At 37.8% G+C, this 20,199-nt stretch overlaps 1 protein-coding gene across 4 annotated transcripts in view; it reads left to right on the plus strand.

The window, feature by feature from the left end:
• The window catches only part of CTNND2 (catenin delta 2), an 821,463-nt gene that overhangs the window by 455,998 nt on the left and 345,266 nt on the right, over positions 1-20,199 (plus strand). For all 4 annotated transcript variants that reach the window (XM_090276223.1, XM_090276225.1, XM_090276224.1 and 1 more), the window contains exon 8: positions 19,803-19,997. In XM_090276223.1, the coding sequence (XP_090132349.1) occupies positions 19,803-19,997 (195 nt within the window). The remainder of the gene's footprint in view (positions 1-19,802; positions 19,998-20,199) is intronic.

The following is a 20,199-nucleotide window of genomic DNA, read 5'->3' on the forward strand; positions in this document are numbered from 1 at the left end:
GTATTAGTTTCAGATGTACAGCATAATGGTTAGACAATCATGTACTTTACAGAGTGCCGACTCAGTATTTCAAGTACCCACCTGACACCATATATAGTTATTAGGATATTATTGACTATATCCCCTATGCTGTACTTTACATCTCTGTAACTCTTCTGTAACTTACCAATTTGTATTTCTTAATCCATTCCCCTTTTTTACCCAGCCACCCAACACCTCTTCCCTCTGTCAACCATCAGTCTGTTGTCTGTATCTAAGACTGTTTTTATTTTGTTTGTTTGATTATTTTGTTCACTAGATTCCACATATAAGTGAAATCATATGGTACTTGTCTTTGTCTGTCTGACTTATTTAACTTAGCAGAATACCTTGTAGGTCCAGCCATAATGTAGCAAAAGGTAAGCTTTTATTCTTTTTTATGGCTGAGTAGTATTCCATTGTGTATATATACCACAGTTTTTTTATCCATTCATCTATTGGTGGGCTTCCATAGCTCGGCAATTGTAAAAAAGACTGCAGTGAACGTGGGGGTGGATACAATCTACTGAATTAGTGTTTGGGGGTTTTGGTTTTATTTATTTATTTTTTGGACATAGTCTCAGAAGTGGAATCATTGTGTCACAAAGCAGTTCCATTTTTAATTTTTGAGGAACCTCCCACTGTTTTCCACAGTGGTTGCACCAAACTGCATTCCCACCAACTGTGCACTAGGGTCCCCTCTTCTTCACATCCTAACCAACACTTGTTGTTTGTTGATTTATTCATGATAGCCATGCTTGTAGGTGTGAGGTAGTTTCTCATTCTGGTTTTGATTTGCATCTCTCTGATGATTAGTGATGTTGAACATCTTTCATATGTATGTTGGCCATCTGTATATTCTCTTTAGAGTAGTGTCTCTTTAGGTCTTCTGCCCACTTAATAATTGGGTTGTCTGTTTTTCTGGGGTTATCTGAGTTTTTTTTAATTTTTGGATATTAACCCCTTATCAGATGTACTAGTATCATTGGCAACCATCTTCCATTCAGTAGATTATCTTTTCAGTGTTTTTATTGTTTCCCTTGCTGTGCAAAAAATTTTCTTTTTTTTTTCCCCTCTTGCTTCCCTGTACCCTGCCCCTCCCTTCCCCCACATTCAGTCCCCACTCAGTTGCCCATGTCTGTGGGTCATTTATACATGTTCTTTGATTTGACACTTCCCCTTCTTACCCCCTTTTCTCCCTCCCACCCCCCCCCCTTGTTACTGTTAGTCTACTCCTTGTTTACATACCTCTGGTTCAATTTTGCTCATTTGTTTGTGTTGTTCATTAGTTTCCTGTAATAAGTGACAGCATAACGTATTTTTCTTTCGTTGCCTGGCTTGTTTCGCTAAGCATATTTCTCTCTAGTTCCATCCATGTTGTTGCAAATGGTAGAAGTTCCTTCTTTCTTTCTGCTACATAGAACTCCATTGTGTAAATGTACCACAGTTTTTTGATCCACTCATCTACAGATGGGCATTTAGGTTGTTTCCAGCACTTGGCTATTGTAAATAGTGCTGCTATGAACATTGGAGTGCATAGGTTCTTTTGAATTGGTGTTTCAGGATTTTTCGGATATAATCCTAGCAATGGAATTGCTGGTTCAAAAGGCAGTTCCATTTTTAGTTTTTTGAGGAAATTCCAAACTGTTTTCCATAGTGGCTGCACCAGTCTGCATTCCCACCAGCAATGCACCAGGGTTCCCGTTTCTCCACATCCTCTCCAGCACAAGTTGTTTGTTGATTTGTTGATTATGGCCATTCTGACTGGTGTGAGGTGGTATCTCATTGTGGTTTTTATTTGCATCTCTCTGATGGCTAGTGATGTTGAGCATACTTTCATATGTCTATGGGCCCTCTGTATGTCTTCTTTGGAGAAGTGTTTGTTCGGGTCCTTTGCCCATTTTTTAATTGGGTTGTCTGTCTTCTTGGTGTTGAGTCGTATGAGTTCTTTATATATTTTGGAGATCAATCCCTTGTCTGAGATGTCATTGGCGAATATATTTTCCCATATGGTTGGTTTCCTTTTCATCTTGCTGATGTTTTCTTTAGCTGAGCAGAAACTTTTTAGTTTGATGTAGTCCCATTTGTTTATTCTTTCCTTTATTTCCCTTGCCGTGGGAGATATATCAGTGAAAATGTTGCTCCGTGGGATATCTGAAATTTTCCTGTCTATTTTTTCCTCTAGGACTTTTATGGTATCACGGCTTACATTTAAGTCTTTGATCCATTTTGAGTTTATTCTGGTGTATGGTGTAAGTTGGTGGTCTAGTTTCATTTTTTTGCATGTCCCTGTCCAGTTCTCCCAACACCATTTGTTGAAGAGGCTCTTTTCACTCCATTTGATGTTCTTTCCCCCTTTGTCAAATATTAGTTGACCATATGAACCTGGGTTTATTTCTGGGCTCTCTATTCTGTTCCATTGATCTATATGTCTGTTTTTATGCCAGTACCAGACTGTTTTGATTACCGTGGCCTTGTAGTATAGTTTGATATCACGTATTGTGATTCCTCCTACTGTGTTCTTCCTCAAAATTGCTGTGGCTATTCGGGCTCTTTTTTGGTTCCATATAAATTTTTGAAGTATTTGTTCTAGGTCTGTGAAATATGTTGCTGGTATTTTAATAGGGATTGCATTGAATCTATAAATTGCTTTGGGTAGTATGGATATTTTAATGATGTTGATTCTTCCCATCCATGAGCATGGTATATGCTTCCATTTATTTGTATCTTCTTTAATTTCTTTCTTCAGTGTTATGTAGTTTTCTGAGTACAGGTCTTTTACCTCCTTGGTTAAGTTTATTCCTAGGTATTTTATTTTTCTTGTTGCTATGGTAAATTGAATTTTTCTTTCAGTTTCTATCTCTGAGTTTTTATTGTTGGTGTATAAAAATGCCTTTGATTTCTTAATATTGACTTTGTATCCTGCTATTTTGCTGAATTCACTTATTAGGTCGAGTAGTTTTTTTGTGGAGTCTATAGGGTTTTCTATGTACACTATCATGTCATCTGCAAATAATGACAGTTTTACTTCCTCTTTTCCAATTTGGATGCCTTTTATTTCTCTTTCTTGTCTGATTGCTGTGGCTAGAACTTCCAAGACTATGTTGAATAGGAGTGGAGAGAGTGGACATCCTTGTCTTGTTCCTGATCTCAGGGGGAATGCTCTCAGTTTTTGCCCATTGAGTATGATGTTGGCTTCAGGTTTCTCATATATGGCCTTTATTATGTTGAGGTATGCTCCCTCTATTCCCATTTTGCTGAGAGTTTTTATCATAAATGGGTGTTGTACTTTATCAAATGCTTTTTCTGCATCTATTGATATGATCATGTGGTTTTTGTCTTTCATTTTGTTTATGTGGTGTATTACGTTTATTGATTTGCAAATATTAAACCATCCTTGCATCCCTGGGATGAATCCTACTTGATCGTGGTGTATGATCTTTCTAATGTGTTGCTGGATCCGGTTTGCCAATATTTTGTTGAGGATTTTAGCATCTATGTTCATCAGTGATATTGGCCTGTAGTTTTCTTTCTTTGTTGTGTCTTGACCTGGTTTTGGAATTAGGGTTATACTGGCTTCATAGAATGAGTTTGGCAGTCTTCCCTCTTCTTGTATCTTTTGGGATAGTCTGAGAAGGATAGGAGTTAGTTTTTTCCTAAATGTTTTGTAGAATTCACTTGTGAAGCCATCCGGTCCAGGGTTTTTGTGTGCCAGTGGTTTTTTGATTACTGCTTCAATTTCACTAGCTGTTATTGGTCTATTCAGACTTTCTGCTTCTTCTTGATTCAGTTTGGGAAGACTATAGGTTTCCAGGAATTTGTCCATTTCCTCTAGGTTGTCAAATTTCTTGCCATACAGTTGTTCGTAATAATTTCTTATAATCCTTTGTATTTCTGTGGTATCAGTTGTGATTTCTCCTCTTTCATTTCTGATTTTATTTATTTGGGTCCTCTCTCTTTTTTTCTTGATGAGCCTGGTTAAAGGCTTGTCAATTTTGTTTATTTTTTCAAAGAACCAGCTCCTACTTTTGTTGATCTTTTGAATTGTTAGTTTAGACTCTATGTCATTTAATTCTGCTCTGATCTTGATGATTTCCTTCCTTCTACTTGATCTGGGCTTTGCTTGTTGTTCTTCCTCTAGTTCTTGTAGCTGTAGGGTTAAATTTTTTATTAGATATTCTTCTAGCTTTTTTAGGTAGGCCTGTATTGCTATGAACTTTCCTCTTAGGACTGCTTTCGCTGTATCCCATAGGTTTTGGGTTGTTGTGTGTTCATTGTCATTAGATTCCAGAAACTTTCTGATTTCTTCCTTGATGTCATTGTTAACCCATTCATTATTTAATAGCATGTTATTCATTCTCCATGAGTTTGAATGTTTTTGAGTTTTTTCCTTGAGGTTGATTTCCAATATTAAGCCATTGTGATCTGAGAAGATGCTTGATATAATTTCAATTTTCTTGAATTTGTTAAGGCTTGTTTTGTGTACTACCATGTGGTCTATCTTTGAAAATGTTCCATGTGCACTTGAGAAGTATGTATATTTTGCTTCTTTGGGGTGAAAACTTCTATATATATCGACTAAGTCCATTTGATCTAGAGTGTTATTCAGTGCCTCAATATCTTTGGTGTTTCTTTGCTTCGAAGATCTGTCCATTGTTGACAATGGGGTGTTAAAGTCCCCTACTATGAGTGTGTTGTTGTCTATATCTTTCTTGGAGTCTTTCAAAAGTTTCCTTATATATTTGGGTGCTCCTATGTTGGGTGCATATATATTTATAAGGGTTATATCTTCTTGATGGATTTTTCCCTTAAGTATTATGAAATGCCCTTCTTTGTCTCTTTTTATGGACTTTGCTGTGAAATCTGTTTTGTCTGATATAAGTATTGCTACCCCGGCTTTTTTTTCATGCCCATTTGCTTGAAATACTTTTTTCCATCCCTTTACTTTCAGTCTGTGTAGATCTTTTGTTTTAAGGTGGGTCTCTTGTAGACAGCATATGTGTGGGTCATTCTTTCTAATCCATTCAGCTACCCTATGTCTTTTAATTGGAGCGTTTAATCCATTTACATTTAAGGTTATTACCGATAAGTACTTATTCATTGTAATTTTTCCCCTTTGTACTCGTGTTCTTCTCTGTCTCTCTCTGTTTCTTTATCTTCTTAGAGCAGACCCTTTAGCATCTCTTGCATTGCTGGTTTGGTGGAGATGTATTCTTTTAGCCTTCTTTTGTCTTGGAAGCTCCTTATTTCACCCTCCATTTTGAATGAGAGCTTTGCTGGGTATAGTATTCTAGGTTGTAGGCCTTTGTTTTTCATTGCTTGGAATATTTTTTGCCATTCCCTTCTGGCTTGTAGTGTTTCTGCTGAGAAATCTGATGATAGCCTTATTGGAGCTCCCTTGTGTGTTATTAGTTGTTTCTCTCTTGCTGCTTTTAGGATCCTCTCTTTGTCTTTGAATGTTGCCATTTTAATTATGATGTGTCTTGAGGTGGGCCTGTTGGGGTTCATCTTCATTGGGACCCTCTGTGCTTCCTGGACTTGCATGACTCTTTCTCTTGTCATGTTAGGGAAGTTTTCTGTCATTAGTTTTTCAAAGAGGTTTTCTATCCCTTGCTCTTCTTCTTCTCCTTCTGGAATTCCTATGATACGGATATTGTTACGTTTCATGTTGTCCTGCAGCTGTCTTAGAACCTCTTCAGTCTTGTTCAGTCTTTTTTCATTTTGTTGCACTGTCTGTGAGTTTTTGTCTACATTGTCCTCCAGCTCACTGATCCGATCTTCTGCTTCCTCTAGCCTGCTTTTAATTCCTTCTACTGTGTTCTTCAATTCAGAGATCGTATTCTTCATTTCCTCCTGGCTCTTATTGATAGCTTCCATGTCCTTTTTGATGCTGGTATAATTCTCAATAAGTTCCTTATAGTTCTTCTGGAGTTCACTGTAGTTTTTCTGGAGTTCTTTGTAGTTTCCGCTGAGCTCATTCAGCTTCTCCATAATCCATGTTTTGAATTCCATATCTGATAGTTCGCTTCCCTCTATTTCATTTAGCACTCTTTCTGGGGATTCTACCTTTCCTTTTGATGGAAGGTTGTTTCTCTGTCTCCCCATTTTTTTTGACTCCTATTGTTTCTTGGTGCTTCTTAGAATGATCTGCACTTCCTGGATCTGCCTCTGGTGGCATCAGATCATGTACCAGTCTGGCCGCAAAAAATTTTTAATTTGATGTAGTCCCATTTGTTTATTTTTATTTGTTTCTCTTGTTCCAGAAAATGCATCAGAAAAAATATTGCTAAGAGAAATGGCTGAGATTTTACTGTCTATGTTTTCTTCTAGGAGTTTTCTGGTTCCAGGTCCTACATTTAATCATTTAATCCATTTTGAGTTTATTCTTGTGTATGGCATAAGAAGGTGGTCTACTTTTTTTTTTTTTTGGCATGATCTGTCCTATTTTCCCAGCACCATTTATTGAATAGACTGCGTTTGTCCCGTTGTATATTCTTGCTTCCTTTGTCATAGATTAACTGATCCCATAGGTATTGGTTTGTTTCTGAGCTCTCTATTTAGTTCCATTGATCTATATGTCTGTTTTTATGCCAGTACCCTGCTGTTTTGATTACCATAGGCTTATAGTGTAGTTTAATATCAGGTAGTGTGATACCTCCCACTTTGTGCTTATTTTTCATGATTTCTATTGCTATTCAGGGTCTTTTATGTTTCCATACAAATTTTGGGATTTTTTGTTCTAATTCCATGAAATATATCATTGGTATTTTGATAGGAATTGTGTTGAATCTACATATTTCTTTGGGTTGTATGGATATTTTAATGGTGTTATTTCTTCCTATCCATGAGTAGAGTATATGTTTCCATTTATTTGTATTTTCTTTGATTTCCTTCTTCAGCATTTCATAGTTTTCTGAGCCCAGGTCTTCATACCTCCTTTGTTAAATACTCTTAGGTATTATTTTTGATTCAGTTGTAAATGGGATTTTTTCCCTCAGTTTTTCTTTCTTATAGTTCATTACTGCTATAAAAAAATGCAACTGATTTCTGAATATTAATTTTCTATCCCGAGGCTTTTAAACATTTTTTAAAATTTTATCAAGGTACCTAGGATTGTGTGGAAACCAACTGTTTTAACTGCTGTACAAATAACCTTAAGTAATTAATAACTTAAAATGGAGTTAATTTTCAGTCAAGCATGAATTAGAATTCCTCCTACCACTATACTTAAACAAGGTGCATCTTATCACTTTTATTACAAAATTATTAGTCATATATTTAATCTACATTAAAGAGAATGTATATTTTTTATATTTATAAGACATGTAATTTTTGTTTATTGTATATTCTAAACACATGGCAAAAATTAAACACTCATCCATATGTACATGTATATATACATACACATATGTGTGTATATGTATACATACACATACAGGGTTGGACAAAAGTAGGTTTATAGTTTTTCATATGGAAAATAATGCAATAAATAATACAAGAATAAACTATGTTTCATGTACTCACAGTTATAAACCTACTTTTGTCCACCCTGTATGTGTATGTGTACATATATATAATATGTAAACCTTGCATTTGCTGTGGAATAAGTAAAGTGAAAAAGCCTACTTATCATGCTATGTATTATTACCAAAGCACTGACTTTGATACACAGAAGAAGATATCCTGAATTTTCCTACAATCAAAGGAAGCAGGGCATTTGAAGAACTGCGCACATGAGCTCCGCAAGGGCAGCTGAGACCCCTGCATACTTCAGAACTCCTCATCATTCCTTCTCTAGTATGTAGTCAAGAAATATTTTTGACTGACTATTGTAAAGCAGCTAGTGGGTGAAAGCATTACAGTATATCCCACTGATAACCAGAAGACATCCATAGTACAGGGAGAAGCAGGGACACAGAGGCACCCGGTTCTCCCAAAGTGACTGAAACATTACAAAATTACCAACAGCTGACAGAAGGACTGGGCTCAGTGGGTACTGAAAATCTGTAAGATGAAGTATCTTCTCCCTCACATCTGAGTTTCCCAGTTCTTGGGAAAGTGGCTTCCTGTGTGTTGTAGGTCTCAGCTGTAGCACTGACAGAGGCCTAGACAGCAGTCCATGGGTTGTCGTAGGCTCACCTGTGCAAACAGCAGCTCTCCCAGTGTAGCTCTAGAGATTACAAGAAGTAAGTAAATTAGAGAGCATAAAAACAAATGATGCCTATTCTGTGGTGTCTGTATCCTGAGGATCTGTCCAGATACATGCAGGTGGAGACTTGGCATCAAAGGGAATCCAAAGGAAACCACTAATGATTTTGACCCAGTGGACTTGAGTGGCCCCTCAAATTTCTGCTTGCTATGGAAATATCTTTAAACAGACTTGATAGCATTGCTTTTTCCTGTTTGGCTTCCTAGATAGTACCTAAGCCCACAGGTGCTATGTCAGTACAGAAAGGGAGCCCACACTCACTTCAAATGATCTCTGCATTTCCTGTTGTTTCTGGCTTCATCCTTACCTCTCCTTGGAAGGACTGGCAACAGGTTAAAGAAGTCAAAACGTCTCTTCAGAAGCTAAGACTCTTTTTAATAGTTGATGTGGAAAAAGGAAGTCAGTATGCATTTCTCTTTATAATGAAAAATATACACACACTCACATACTTATACACACATATAGGTATTCATTCAGGTGTGATTCCCCGCTGATTAGAAGCAGGTACCATCACAGTTCCCTCCATGACTGAATCAGTTACCTGGTTGTTGTTGACATGGCCACATATTCACCTGGAAAGCCTTCTAGCAAATATGTAGTGTTTGTTTTGCACTAGAAGAGTCAACAGAAATCATTTTCTGTACTAGAAAAGCATCACTAACATCATTACCATGCCATACCAATTGGTGGTTTAGTAGTAACTTCTTTGGATAAAGACAACAAATGAAAAACAGGGTGGGCAAATTATAACTATATATAGTCTCATCAATGGTACGTTACATGAAAACAATTTGTTTTAATAAATATAACTGGTATTCAAATAATAATTTTATATAAACATAATTCAATTACTGAATGGATTCTCAAATACACACACAAATATTACATCTTTAACCAGGAAAGGATTAAGTAAAAATGTTAGTCCTCCCAGAACTTTTTATTACCCAACATAATTCCTCTCTTCTCAAAGTCTTTTTTCATATGCCAAATATTATGTTGAGTAAAATAATAAAAGTTTAATAAAGTGTTGATATGAAGAATTTATAAAATATAAGTAAGGAGAACAACTAATCTATGAAGCAGTTTATTTGCCATTTCCCCCTATAAATTATGTTGAGGCTTAATGTCTTCTTCTGAAATTATCACCAAGCCCACTGTGTGGGTGTTGGTGAAACATATAAAGCAGTAAAAAAAATGATACAGGAGGAACACATTTTAAGTTCGCATTTTAGAAGCTAAATATCTAGTTCTTGAAAAGAAACTTGTGCTGCCAGTCTATGATATATCTAACCCAATCTGAGTAAAAAGTCCTGTGTTTAAGATGCTGAGGTGCAAAACATCTTTGTTCACATATTTTTTTTTCAAAATATTTGAAACTATATATGGAGGAATGGCAAACTTAAGCCCAGTTTTACATGATAAAACCCTTTTCCTTGTCCAAACATTGAGAATATCTTCTGTGCCCTTTCATGGGCAAAAACCACATACACAGAAATGAAAACTTAGCTCCAGTTCCTATAGTACTCAGCATGCCTGAAAGCAAAATGGGACTTCCGGTCCCTTAAAGCCAAAGCCTCTATCTGTCTTGCTTTGCATCTCAACATAAAAAAGAAAAGACGGGTCAGGAGCACCTTGTTCTGGATTCATACCATGGAAATATCCATAATTATCCAGAGCAAGTAGGTCTGGAAGCCAGACTCCAGATGCACTGTCTCTGTATTGCACTGATGGAGCATTGAGAAGCGGCTGTTGAAAAACAGTGACATTCATTGAATTTTCTTCACCTTGTCGATAAAAAAGAGAATGTGAATGAATGAATGAATGTGAGACTGGCCATTAAAAACTCTGATAAGTGACTAATTAATAAAGCACCAAATCATGGATTGCTGTGCATCAGTAGTTAATTAAGACAATAAGAAAATCACAGTGAGCCAAACTTCTGGTTAATTCTACGAAAGACGCTGGTGCCAAAGCTACTCCCAGGGAGGACACAAGTTTGAGATCCAATTTTAAATAGGAGGCCCGCTCCCCGGTAAAAATTAACACTCACAGATTAAACTTTTTTACAAGTTCATGTCAAAAGTTTTTCATTACAAGTCTAAAATCAAATTAGGTTGCCCTTCTGTACAAAAAGATATTACAATTCAAAATTTACCCCTTCCAATTTCTTATTCTGCCCAGTGTGAGCTGATGATTTGGGGTACCTGAGTTGAGTGTTTCTTGGGTCTTTCAGCAGCTTTATCAGGACTGTCTCTCACTTGAATGGTTGTGGTTCCACCGAAGTTATTTTTAGAATGACTTCTAAGAGTTCACAGAACATGAGCAGCTCTGCAATGACCCCACCCTCAACTAATACAGAAAATCAGATAGTGCCTGAAAACTTGTTAAAAACGAAGAACCTCAGGCCCTTCCCTAAACCTACTGAGTCAGAACCTGAATTTTCCGCACATGGCATTTTGAGAAACACTGGAAAACATGACTGGAACATTCAGAGCTACTCCACCTCCCCTGAGATAAGAAACCAAAGGTAGGTATTGGACACAGGTTCCAAACCACAATGGTTTACCTAGTGCATTTCACTAGGACCAGTACCATCGGAAACAGTAGGTTTGCACAGGCTCTTCTTTAACTTGAAGTTGTCCATAAATGCAAAGCCACATGACCTTTGACTGAAAGTAAAAATGGAAATGGCCCATCTTAAGAATGCGAAGATACCAGACACCACAGAGCTCATTATACTCCATTACCACTGTTTCATTACTTCCCACATGCTTGCCTGTCACCAAAAAAAAAAAAAAAAAGAAGCCTATTTTTCTAACAGCTTGGGGAGAAATGCTTGTGGTTAAAGAGAAAAGATAAGAACAAGGGGTGTATGCTTTTATAAAGGATAAGGTCACATGGGCACACTTACTGCTGCATCCTAACTAGTGATTTTGGCCTTTCAATTATTCTTACTGGAAGGTATTTGACTCCCAATAGATTACAGTATTCATTTGGTAAAAGGTGTGGTGAGGCTTCATAATTGCAATAAATTGTATTGGAAATGTCATCAAGGAAGTTACAGGAATAAGTCCTGTGTTTTGTAACGTGACAGAAACTGAGCATTCAAGTTACTTGTGATAGAAGCAAAGCTGTGTTACCAGCTATATTACCTTAGTGTAGTATGTGAAAGTCTAGGATTTATAAAATAGATGAACCAAGAAAGCATTTTTTGCCTTTCAAAATAAACTTATCATAGATTATGTTATATCATCACATGGCCTGTTACATTGAAATTATTAGGCTTCAATGCAGTGTTATCATTAAATAGATATGAATTAATAATCCCCCTTATAAATACCAGTCTGAAATATGGCTCATAGCGTATATAGAAAATGTGTCCATATAGTTTAACATTTATAACAACATGAGATAAGATGTCAAACTAATTCAATGAATTAATGATCACTTGCAAATGAAATTTAGTTTATGGACCTGTTCAAGATACATGGGAAATATCATTTAAGGACTAAAATTAATTTCTGAATTAGCATAAGAGTAGAAAGTAGGAATTTTGATTTGAGTCAAAAGCATAAATCAAGAATAAAACAACTAAATCTTTATTGTAGCGATGTATTCCTCACATCTAAGATGTAATAGTGCGTGTTTCAGCCATTAAGCACCCATCTATGATAAAATAATGTTAACCAAAATTGTTATATTTTCCATTTCTAAAAATGTTTATTTGTCGATGCCATATTTCCCCCTCAAGTTTAATGATAACACATATCAAACCAGACTTTTTAACAGGTTCAGAATCCACAGAATAATTCTTTACAAGCCATAAACATTACAGAGGAAAGGCTACCTAGCTGTACAAGTCATAATGGTAATGGTCCAGGAACATACCCCTGAAAGCAGGAAGGTTATTCAGCAAGGGAAGGGGGTGGGGCATGCCAAAATTGGGAGGATTTGTGATGGGAAAATCTGCTTCTTTTCCAGCCTACACACTTTTCTATAAAAGTTCTATTTTGCTCGTCAAAGATGTTGTTCTGCTAATAAATATCAGTGCATGAGCTTTGCACAGTTTTTTAAGAACCTGAATTCCTATATTTTACTTTGGACTTTCCTTCATAGCACAAGAAGTGTATAGCTCTTCTTCTGAAGACAGCTCTTTATCTCAAAAATGAGAGCGCTAATCTCTGCCACCTGTTCACAAATGTGTTAAGTCTGCTTGCTCTAGCCAACTGACCCTGACTTCTATGTCATTCAGGCCCTTCTGGTCCTTCTATTTCTCTGCAAATAAGCTTCTGAAAGTGGCTCCCAGATTTGAACTGAACAGAGCAACGGCAGTTTGTCTTTAAGAACCTAATATTGTTCTTACCAAATGAAAGCATGCAAACATTTTTTTTGCATGCAAAGCAAGTGAATTTGCATTACATTAGAGAGTCATAAATTATATAGTATAGAAATAAAAGAATGTGAATGGGTCATAATGAAAAATGAATCTGTTTCTTTCTATTTAGTAACTTGGCATAGCAGGGTAGTAAATAATTATATTTGAAGAAAGAAAGAAATGATAAATTGACAGTTGTAACACATTAGGTCTTTCTTTCTTTTAAATATGCTTATCTCCTCTCTATATACTTTATTGAGGACAGGGTGGTTCTTATTCTGATCCCTGCTATAATAATGAGGCATGGGGGTAACCCTGAAGTGCTCAGTGCCACTCCCCACTCAGATGGACTGAGCCCAATTCATTTGGAAGTTGTGTCCAGGAATCAGCATTTCCAAGAGTCCCCCAGCTGATTCTTTGCAGAATAAACAAAGACTTGAGAATTAATCACGTCTTAAGGAATGAAAATTATAATGCAAATATATATGTATACTTGAGCTGAACCTTTAGTTTTGAAATTCTCATGAGTTTATGTGTGATGTGTTGAATATTTGAAATACTTTGATAAAACTATAGTTACTATGTGAAATTTTGAGTTAAGAAAACATCTGTTCAGTTCTTACAATAAACTTAGTATGAACTCATTCTTGTAAAACACAATGTCAAAGGGAAGGGGCATAGGGGAGATAGAAGGTAAAGGGGGATACATGGTGACGGAGGGAGAATTGCCTTGGGGCGGCGAACAGACAGTATAATATACAGATGATGTGTTATAGAATTGTATGCCTGAAACCTGTATGATTTTATTAACCAATGTCACCCCGATAAATTCAGTTAAAAAACACAATATGGATTAAATAGGTGCTAATAAAATCCCTTCTATAAATATGAGGAAATGAACCTCTAACAGACAGCCTTTACTCTGGCTGCTAGTTCCCTGTGGTGGGAAATGGCGATCTTCCTACTGTTGTTCCTTCTCAGCCTTATAGAAGTTTTCTGCTGGAATGTCCAATGCTCAGAAATAAACCTCTTAACGCACCCCCACCCCATCAAAACAATATACCCACAACGCTTTGACTACTCTCTCCTACGCAATTTTTCTTCAGCCTTTATCTCTCTCTATACCTGCCTGAATGTGATCACCTACTTATTTTCAAGCCAAAGACCCAGTCTGTCTTAAGCACCATGGTGTCCTCAACTCCTAGAAGTGGCCTAGGCACTCAGTAAATATATGTTGAATGAATGAATATATTGATCATTATCGATTAATTGGTACATACAAATGATACCTGTACTACCTAGCATATACACATTAATTTCCAAGTCAGTTTAAAAGTGATAAGTGTTGCATATTGCTGGTCAACTGAAAGCAGAGCCTGCTGGATTCTCTGACCTAGTGAAAATGTGAGGCTGAGGCTGAGACAAGCAAGGCAGCGAGGGATCCTTCAGCCCTTCGAGCTTCGTAATTATTTTCCATGTCAACAACTCCCTGCAAGTCTGTTGCTGGCTTCCTACTAGCTGAGCAAATGTTTGTTATCTTCAGTTTGCAGGTTTAATTTATGCCATATCTATTTCTAAAACGGATGATACCTTTTCTTGGTCATTTTAATATTTATTTCCCTTTTGGATTTAATTCATTCATGCATTCTTTGCAATTATCTATTACAAAGCAATCCCATTTTTTAAGAAAATAAAACTAAACTGTAAGATTTATGTTTTGCAGTATTTTACAAGATTATCGAACTTTTATCATTTATAATACTTCAAAATTAAACCTCTGTGTTGTTTTTTATATTTTGATGGTTTTGGCTAAGATGTGTTTGTTTTTCTCCCAATCAAAGGAGTATTTTCATGAGTTAACATAGTTTGATTCTGAGATTGAATGACATGAGAATAACAACCATAGGCATATCCATTTATATACATGATCACTCTCATCTTGATCCTCCCACAATTTCATGCCATACAAATACATGTATTGCTATCTGTACTTTTGTACTTGAGGAAACCAAGGCTCAGAGAGACTCAGTAACTTCCCTTGGTTCACCCAAGTGGTTAGACACAGGTCTGGGGCCCAAACCATATCCTTTTATATGAGGTTATTTGGACAAAATTAGCTCAGGAAGCAGTAGAATTGCTATTTTAGATACTATTTCTTTTTACTTCAAACTGTCAAACATTATACTGCTACATTCATAAAGCCACCTTTTGTGTGCAGAATTTGATGGTGAGCTGTGATTTCCAGCTTCTACGTACGATTTGCTCATGTAAAGAAATGGCGGTACTGGTGGGAAGCTGCCTACACAGAAGCAGGGGATACCAGAGGTCTAGTGTCCTCTCCAGTGGTCCAGTCTGCCCTCTCACCTCCAATGCCACAGCCAAGTGGCCAGGAGCAGCTTGGGTCCCTGAACCTTCCGAGCATCCACTCAAGTCAGCCCTGGTAGCAGTGAGCAGATGACTGATGACTTATGACAAATGATAGCTCTTGTACAGCAGCTGTCTCAGGCCTGGTCCTACATCAATGTACAGGTTCTCCACTGTCCTCCAGGGCTCTTGGACCTGCAGGAGGCATGGCCCGTACAGAGCACCCATGAGGCTATTAACAATACACTTTGACACTCCTCAGTCACAACCTCTTTTAGCCTGTAAGCTGACCATTCATGTTCTAGAGGTGAGTCTTCAAATTCTTGATTTCAGAATCACATTACCGATAAAAACTGCCAATGGCTGCACTCTCTAAACCCAAACCTGTCTCGTGAAGAAGGGAAGTAGGCAAAGTAAAACGACATGACAGCACTGACAGGCTGGCGTTGGATGATGGGAGCGTTGTTGAGGAAATCGGTCATTAAGTGGTATGCAGACACAGGTATTACACTTGCCTGCAGCAGTGGGGAAACCTGTGCTGCAGATGCTCTGGTCTGTGGGGTCTGCTTCCCCTTCTCTCTCTGGCACACTCATGTTTCCATTGCACATTGTCACGCTGCAGTTCTGAACCTTCATTTTGGTCAAAGTGAGGCTCTCAGAATTGTCCTCCTTCATCATAATTGCTCTGGACATCTGTGACATTCTGGACAAAGTCAGTTTCTCCAGCATTTTTTCTTGTTAGGATGACATGGTTCCAATTCCTGGGAAAGATGTAAATGCTTATTTATGGTCTTCTGAGCCCAGTGTAATGCTGAGGACTCATTGTCAACTAGAACATGATGGTGAAAGAAAATTCTACAACTAAAGAAAAGTGTATTTTCTTTGAATCAGCAAATGCATACACCCACTCATGAACTTTTGGAGCATATTCTGAGAAGAGATTGTGTGAGAATTTTTTTTCTTGAAATTGCCCACAATAAAATAGGTCTTATTAGTATGGGTGGTTCTTGAGCAGAGTGGTAGAAAGCATGAATTCCAGAACTTCCCCCTTTAACCTTTAACTCCTTGTCTTTCTTCTTTCTCCTAGTTCTCTGTGTCTCTTGGCAATAACTGTGCCCAGCCAAGAGCAATTAAAACCTGGTAACAATGGATAAAAAGGAGAGTAAACAATGCTCCTTTTAGAAGGCCTTATCTCATTCAGTGCTATGAGTAATGCTAAAATATGCAAATGTATTTTGCACAAATGTTTCCACAGGGAAACACTATGAACTTATAATTTTATCAAGAACATGCTAATTAAAAAGTATGATATACCATTCAAATATTTAATAATTCTATTATATTTTTTCTTAATGCCAGCACATAGCAAGTGTGACATCCACAGAGGTAGGCCTTATTTTAAGATTCCTGTCCCCTGCCTGGGACCATTGGTTATTAACTTCTGATTAATGGTATACTAATAAAAATTTCCTAATGCTCAGTAAATGCTTATAATAAGAGGACTTTTATACACACCCTAAAAAGATCATATCATCACCTAAAAGGTCAGCAGGTCACAGATACAGAAAACATTTTGAAGGTTACGAAATGGAAGGGGGTTTGGGAGATTGGCAAAAAAGGTGAAGGGGATAAGAAATACAAATTGGTAGTTACAGATAGTCATGGGATGTAAAGCACAGCATAGGGTATAGAGTAGCCAAAGAACATATATGCACGACCCATGGACATGAACATTGGTGTGTGGATGGCCTGAGGGTGTGGGGGGTGCTGCATGAAGGGAGGCAAAGGGGAAAAAACTGGGACAAGTGTATTAGCATAAACAATAAAATATAATTTTTTAAGAAGTCAGCAGGTCCTTTCATCCCTCATCATTAGGTATTTTTAGAGGCTTAGAATCAAGAACTGATGATAAAATAGCATCTCTCACTCTATCAGTGACATAAAACATATATTTAACTATAAAATATCTGGATATACAATTAACCCTTGCACGATACAGGTTGAACTCTGCAGGTCCACTTATATGTAGATTTTTTTCATCTTATAAACAGTCAACATAAAGTTATGGTGTTGATACATATAGTACTGTAAATGTATTTTCTCTTATAATTTTCTGAATGATATTTCTTTCTCTAGCTTACTTCATTGTAAGCATATAGTATATGAGGTCTGTACAGAAGGCATCCAGCCATGTAATATGAAAAATAGAGACATTTATTGAAGAAGATACGAGATACAGGAAACATTGTACACAGGACAATGATGCCTAAGTGCCTTTCAAATTAGGCACCTTGGGACCTCACACAGTTCTCCCAATCACCATCAGCTGCCCCATCGTATTTTCCTGAATCTCATTGACAGTCTGAACTCTCTTCCCTTTCAAAGGTGATTTTAGTTTTGGGAAAACCTGGAAGACACCTGGAGCCAGATCTGGGCTGTGTGAGGGTTGGGTCACCTGGGTGATTTGATGTTTTGCCAAAAAACTCTGCATGACATGTGATGCAAGAGTGGGCGTGTTGTCATGATGAAGCTCCAATCACCAGTTGCCCATAGCTGCAGCCTTCTGAATCATCTGAATAATTTCCACGGAGGAATACTCAAGCTTAATGCAAAACTTAATGCAGATTCATTGCTCTTCTCGCTCAGTCATTTGGAATGTGATAGCCACACAGTATACATGGTCGCTCAGCATTATCTACTGCCCCTACTGATGAGTACAATGAAGGCATCACTGTTCATGCATGTGTATTCCAGTCCACCCTCCTTGGCTGCCAGGTTACATCAAAGTCATGCAAACTGTTCTCTAATTATACTAACAGTGGCTGGACTTTTTCCGGACAGACTTCATGTAACACATGAAAGATACAAAAATATGTGCAAATTGACTATTTGTGTTATCAGGAAGGCTTCCAGTCAACAGTAGGCTATCAATAGTTAAATTGTGGGAAGCAGAAGTTGCACAGGGATTTTTGACTGTATGGGGAGTTAATGCCCCTAATCTACGTGTTGTTCAATGGTCAGTTGTAATGACTGTTTTCTTGCTCTTAGACTTGTAAGTTTTTGGCAATATTATTAAAACCTCCAGAAGTAGGAAGAATTCACAGCAGGATCTCAAGGAATATTATACTTAAAATATGTTCTTGGAAAATATGAATTTGAGATAATATTCAGTGTGATGTTGGCATGTGATCAATTGGATACAATGAGCCTAATTATGCAAAGCAGTTATTTTGGACTTACCCTTCATCTGAACACTATCTAAATCAGGATTGAATTAATTACTAGCAAAGGGAAAGGTAGGGAATGTGTCTGCCCTATTCATTCCCTTTCCTCACAACAGTCAGTGATTTTTATTAACACTGAATGCAGAAGAATTCTTGGCACTGCTCCAATCATTCAGAAATCCTCCGTTTTCAGCTTATTTAAAGTGGCCTGGGTAAAATATATCAGTAAAACATTTATCTATTGGAAATTTCAAAGCTTTTGAGTGGCTTTTTTTTTAAAATATACTAGACAAGAATATTAAAGTCCTTTTGGTTACGTGATCCTGAAGAAGCAGCCTAATCATTGAGCATTGAAGCTATTGACTTTAAATTGTCCCCAGTAAGGACTTGAGCCAGCCAGATAGATGTTAAGCTGGCCACAAAGACCACCAAAATTAAGGAATTCCAACACCCTGTTGCTCTAGGCTGGAACTGAGAGCTCAGAGTTGGGATTGTTTAAAGGCAGTTGACTATTAAGTCCTAGCATGCCATGTGGGTATTAGCTGTGGAGATTTAGCCTAAGGGTCTTTCCTAAAATCAGCTGCAGCCTGATTTGGTTCTTGTGTGTTCCCTACTCACTATCATGAGATAACCATTTCTCCTTGATGACCCATGTTCGTCATTGTCGCTAGGTGTCCTGTATGCCATCTGCCTCAATGGAGATGGTTGTCCTTGCTTTCTGTTCCTGTGATTCTGACTGTACCACCAACGAAATACTGGCTCTCAATTAACATGTTCTTTTCCTTGTGTCAACTCAACCTCTTAGACCCATAAAACTTTATTTCCCAATGTGCAGAAGTTCTCTGGTTCACAGCATTGCTTCAAAGTCACACCTCTTCCCATACAATGCAACAAAATGAAACATACAATTTACAGCCACTATAAGGTGAGTGATGTATAGCCTCAGTTCATAAATTAGACCATTACTGACAACCATTTGTACCTTCTTCAGAGAAAGGTACACTAGCTGCAGATGCTTCGATTTGGAGGCTCAGAGTAAAGCAAAATATAACTTAAACATTTTTAAAAAATCCAGTTCTCTCAGGGACTTAGGCTGTTGTAAGTCTGAACATTTTGGTTCATTCATTGTCCAGGGAAAAACTGCTGATGGGAACAAATTCTGGTTCGCTTTTCAGAAACAGCAAAAAATATTGTTTGCCATGGCTTGTTCATTGGCTTGTGACTAATAATTTCTGTTGTGAAATTTAAGATGCAAGGACGATGGGGTGGTAAGAGATTTTCAGGTTTGACTGCCTGCCTGTCCCCATTAGCAAGGAAGCCCAGTGACATCCATTAGACTGAGACAGAGTGTTTCAGTGCCCCTGTTCAGTGTGGATTTTCCTCAGAATCATTGTCACCCTTGCAGGGTGGTCAGGTTTGGGAGCAAAGCCAAGCAGCTGGGTGACACCAGTAAGCTAACTAGCTTGGTATATTTCTACCATTTCATGTCATTCATTTGATTTTCTGCAAATTTCAACATTTTTGTCAAGAAATAAAATATGTCTTTGGTAAAACAAGTTCTGTTTGAATGCTGGTTGGTCGGGTCTTCATGTCTCCTGTTCTTTTATTCCAGCTGGGTCCCGGGCCTCGTACAGCAGCCAACACGGCCACCTGGGCCCAGAGCTGCGGGCCCTGCAGTCCCCAGAGCACCACATAGACCCCATCTATGAAGACCGCGTCTATCAGAAGCCCCCTATGAGGAGTCTCAGTCAGAGCCAGGGGGACCCTCTGCCGTCAGCACACACTGGCACCTACCGCACGAGCACAGGTGTGTATTCCAGACCTCAGTCAGTGGCCTCTGCAAGGTGGGTGGGCATGCTTGGGAGCTTACATCATGCTCCCTCATGAAAGGGGTGTGTGCATGTGTCTGCATGTGTATCCATGTGTCCTCTGTCCTTACAAGCACTATGAACTGTTTCTGCCATTAATCTTTGTGATGATGATGATGATGGTGGAAACCAAACCTGAGT

Source organism: Furipterus horrens, unplaced genomic scaffold (assembly GCF_987537825.1).
Source record: "Furipterus horrens unplaced genomic scaffold, mFurHor1.1.pri manual_scaffold_5, whole genome shotgun sequence".
NCBI lineage: Eukaryota > Metazoa > Chordata > Mammalia > Chiroptera > Furipteridae > Furipterus > Furipterus horrens.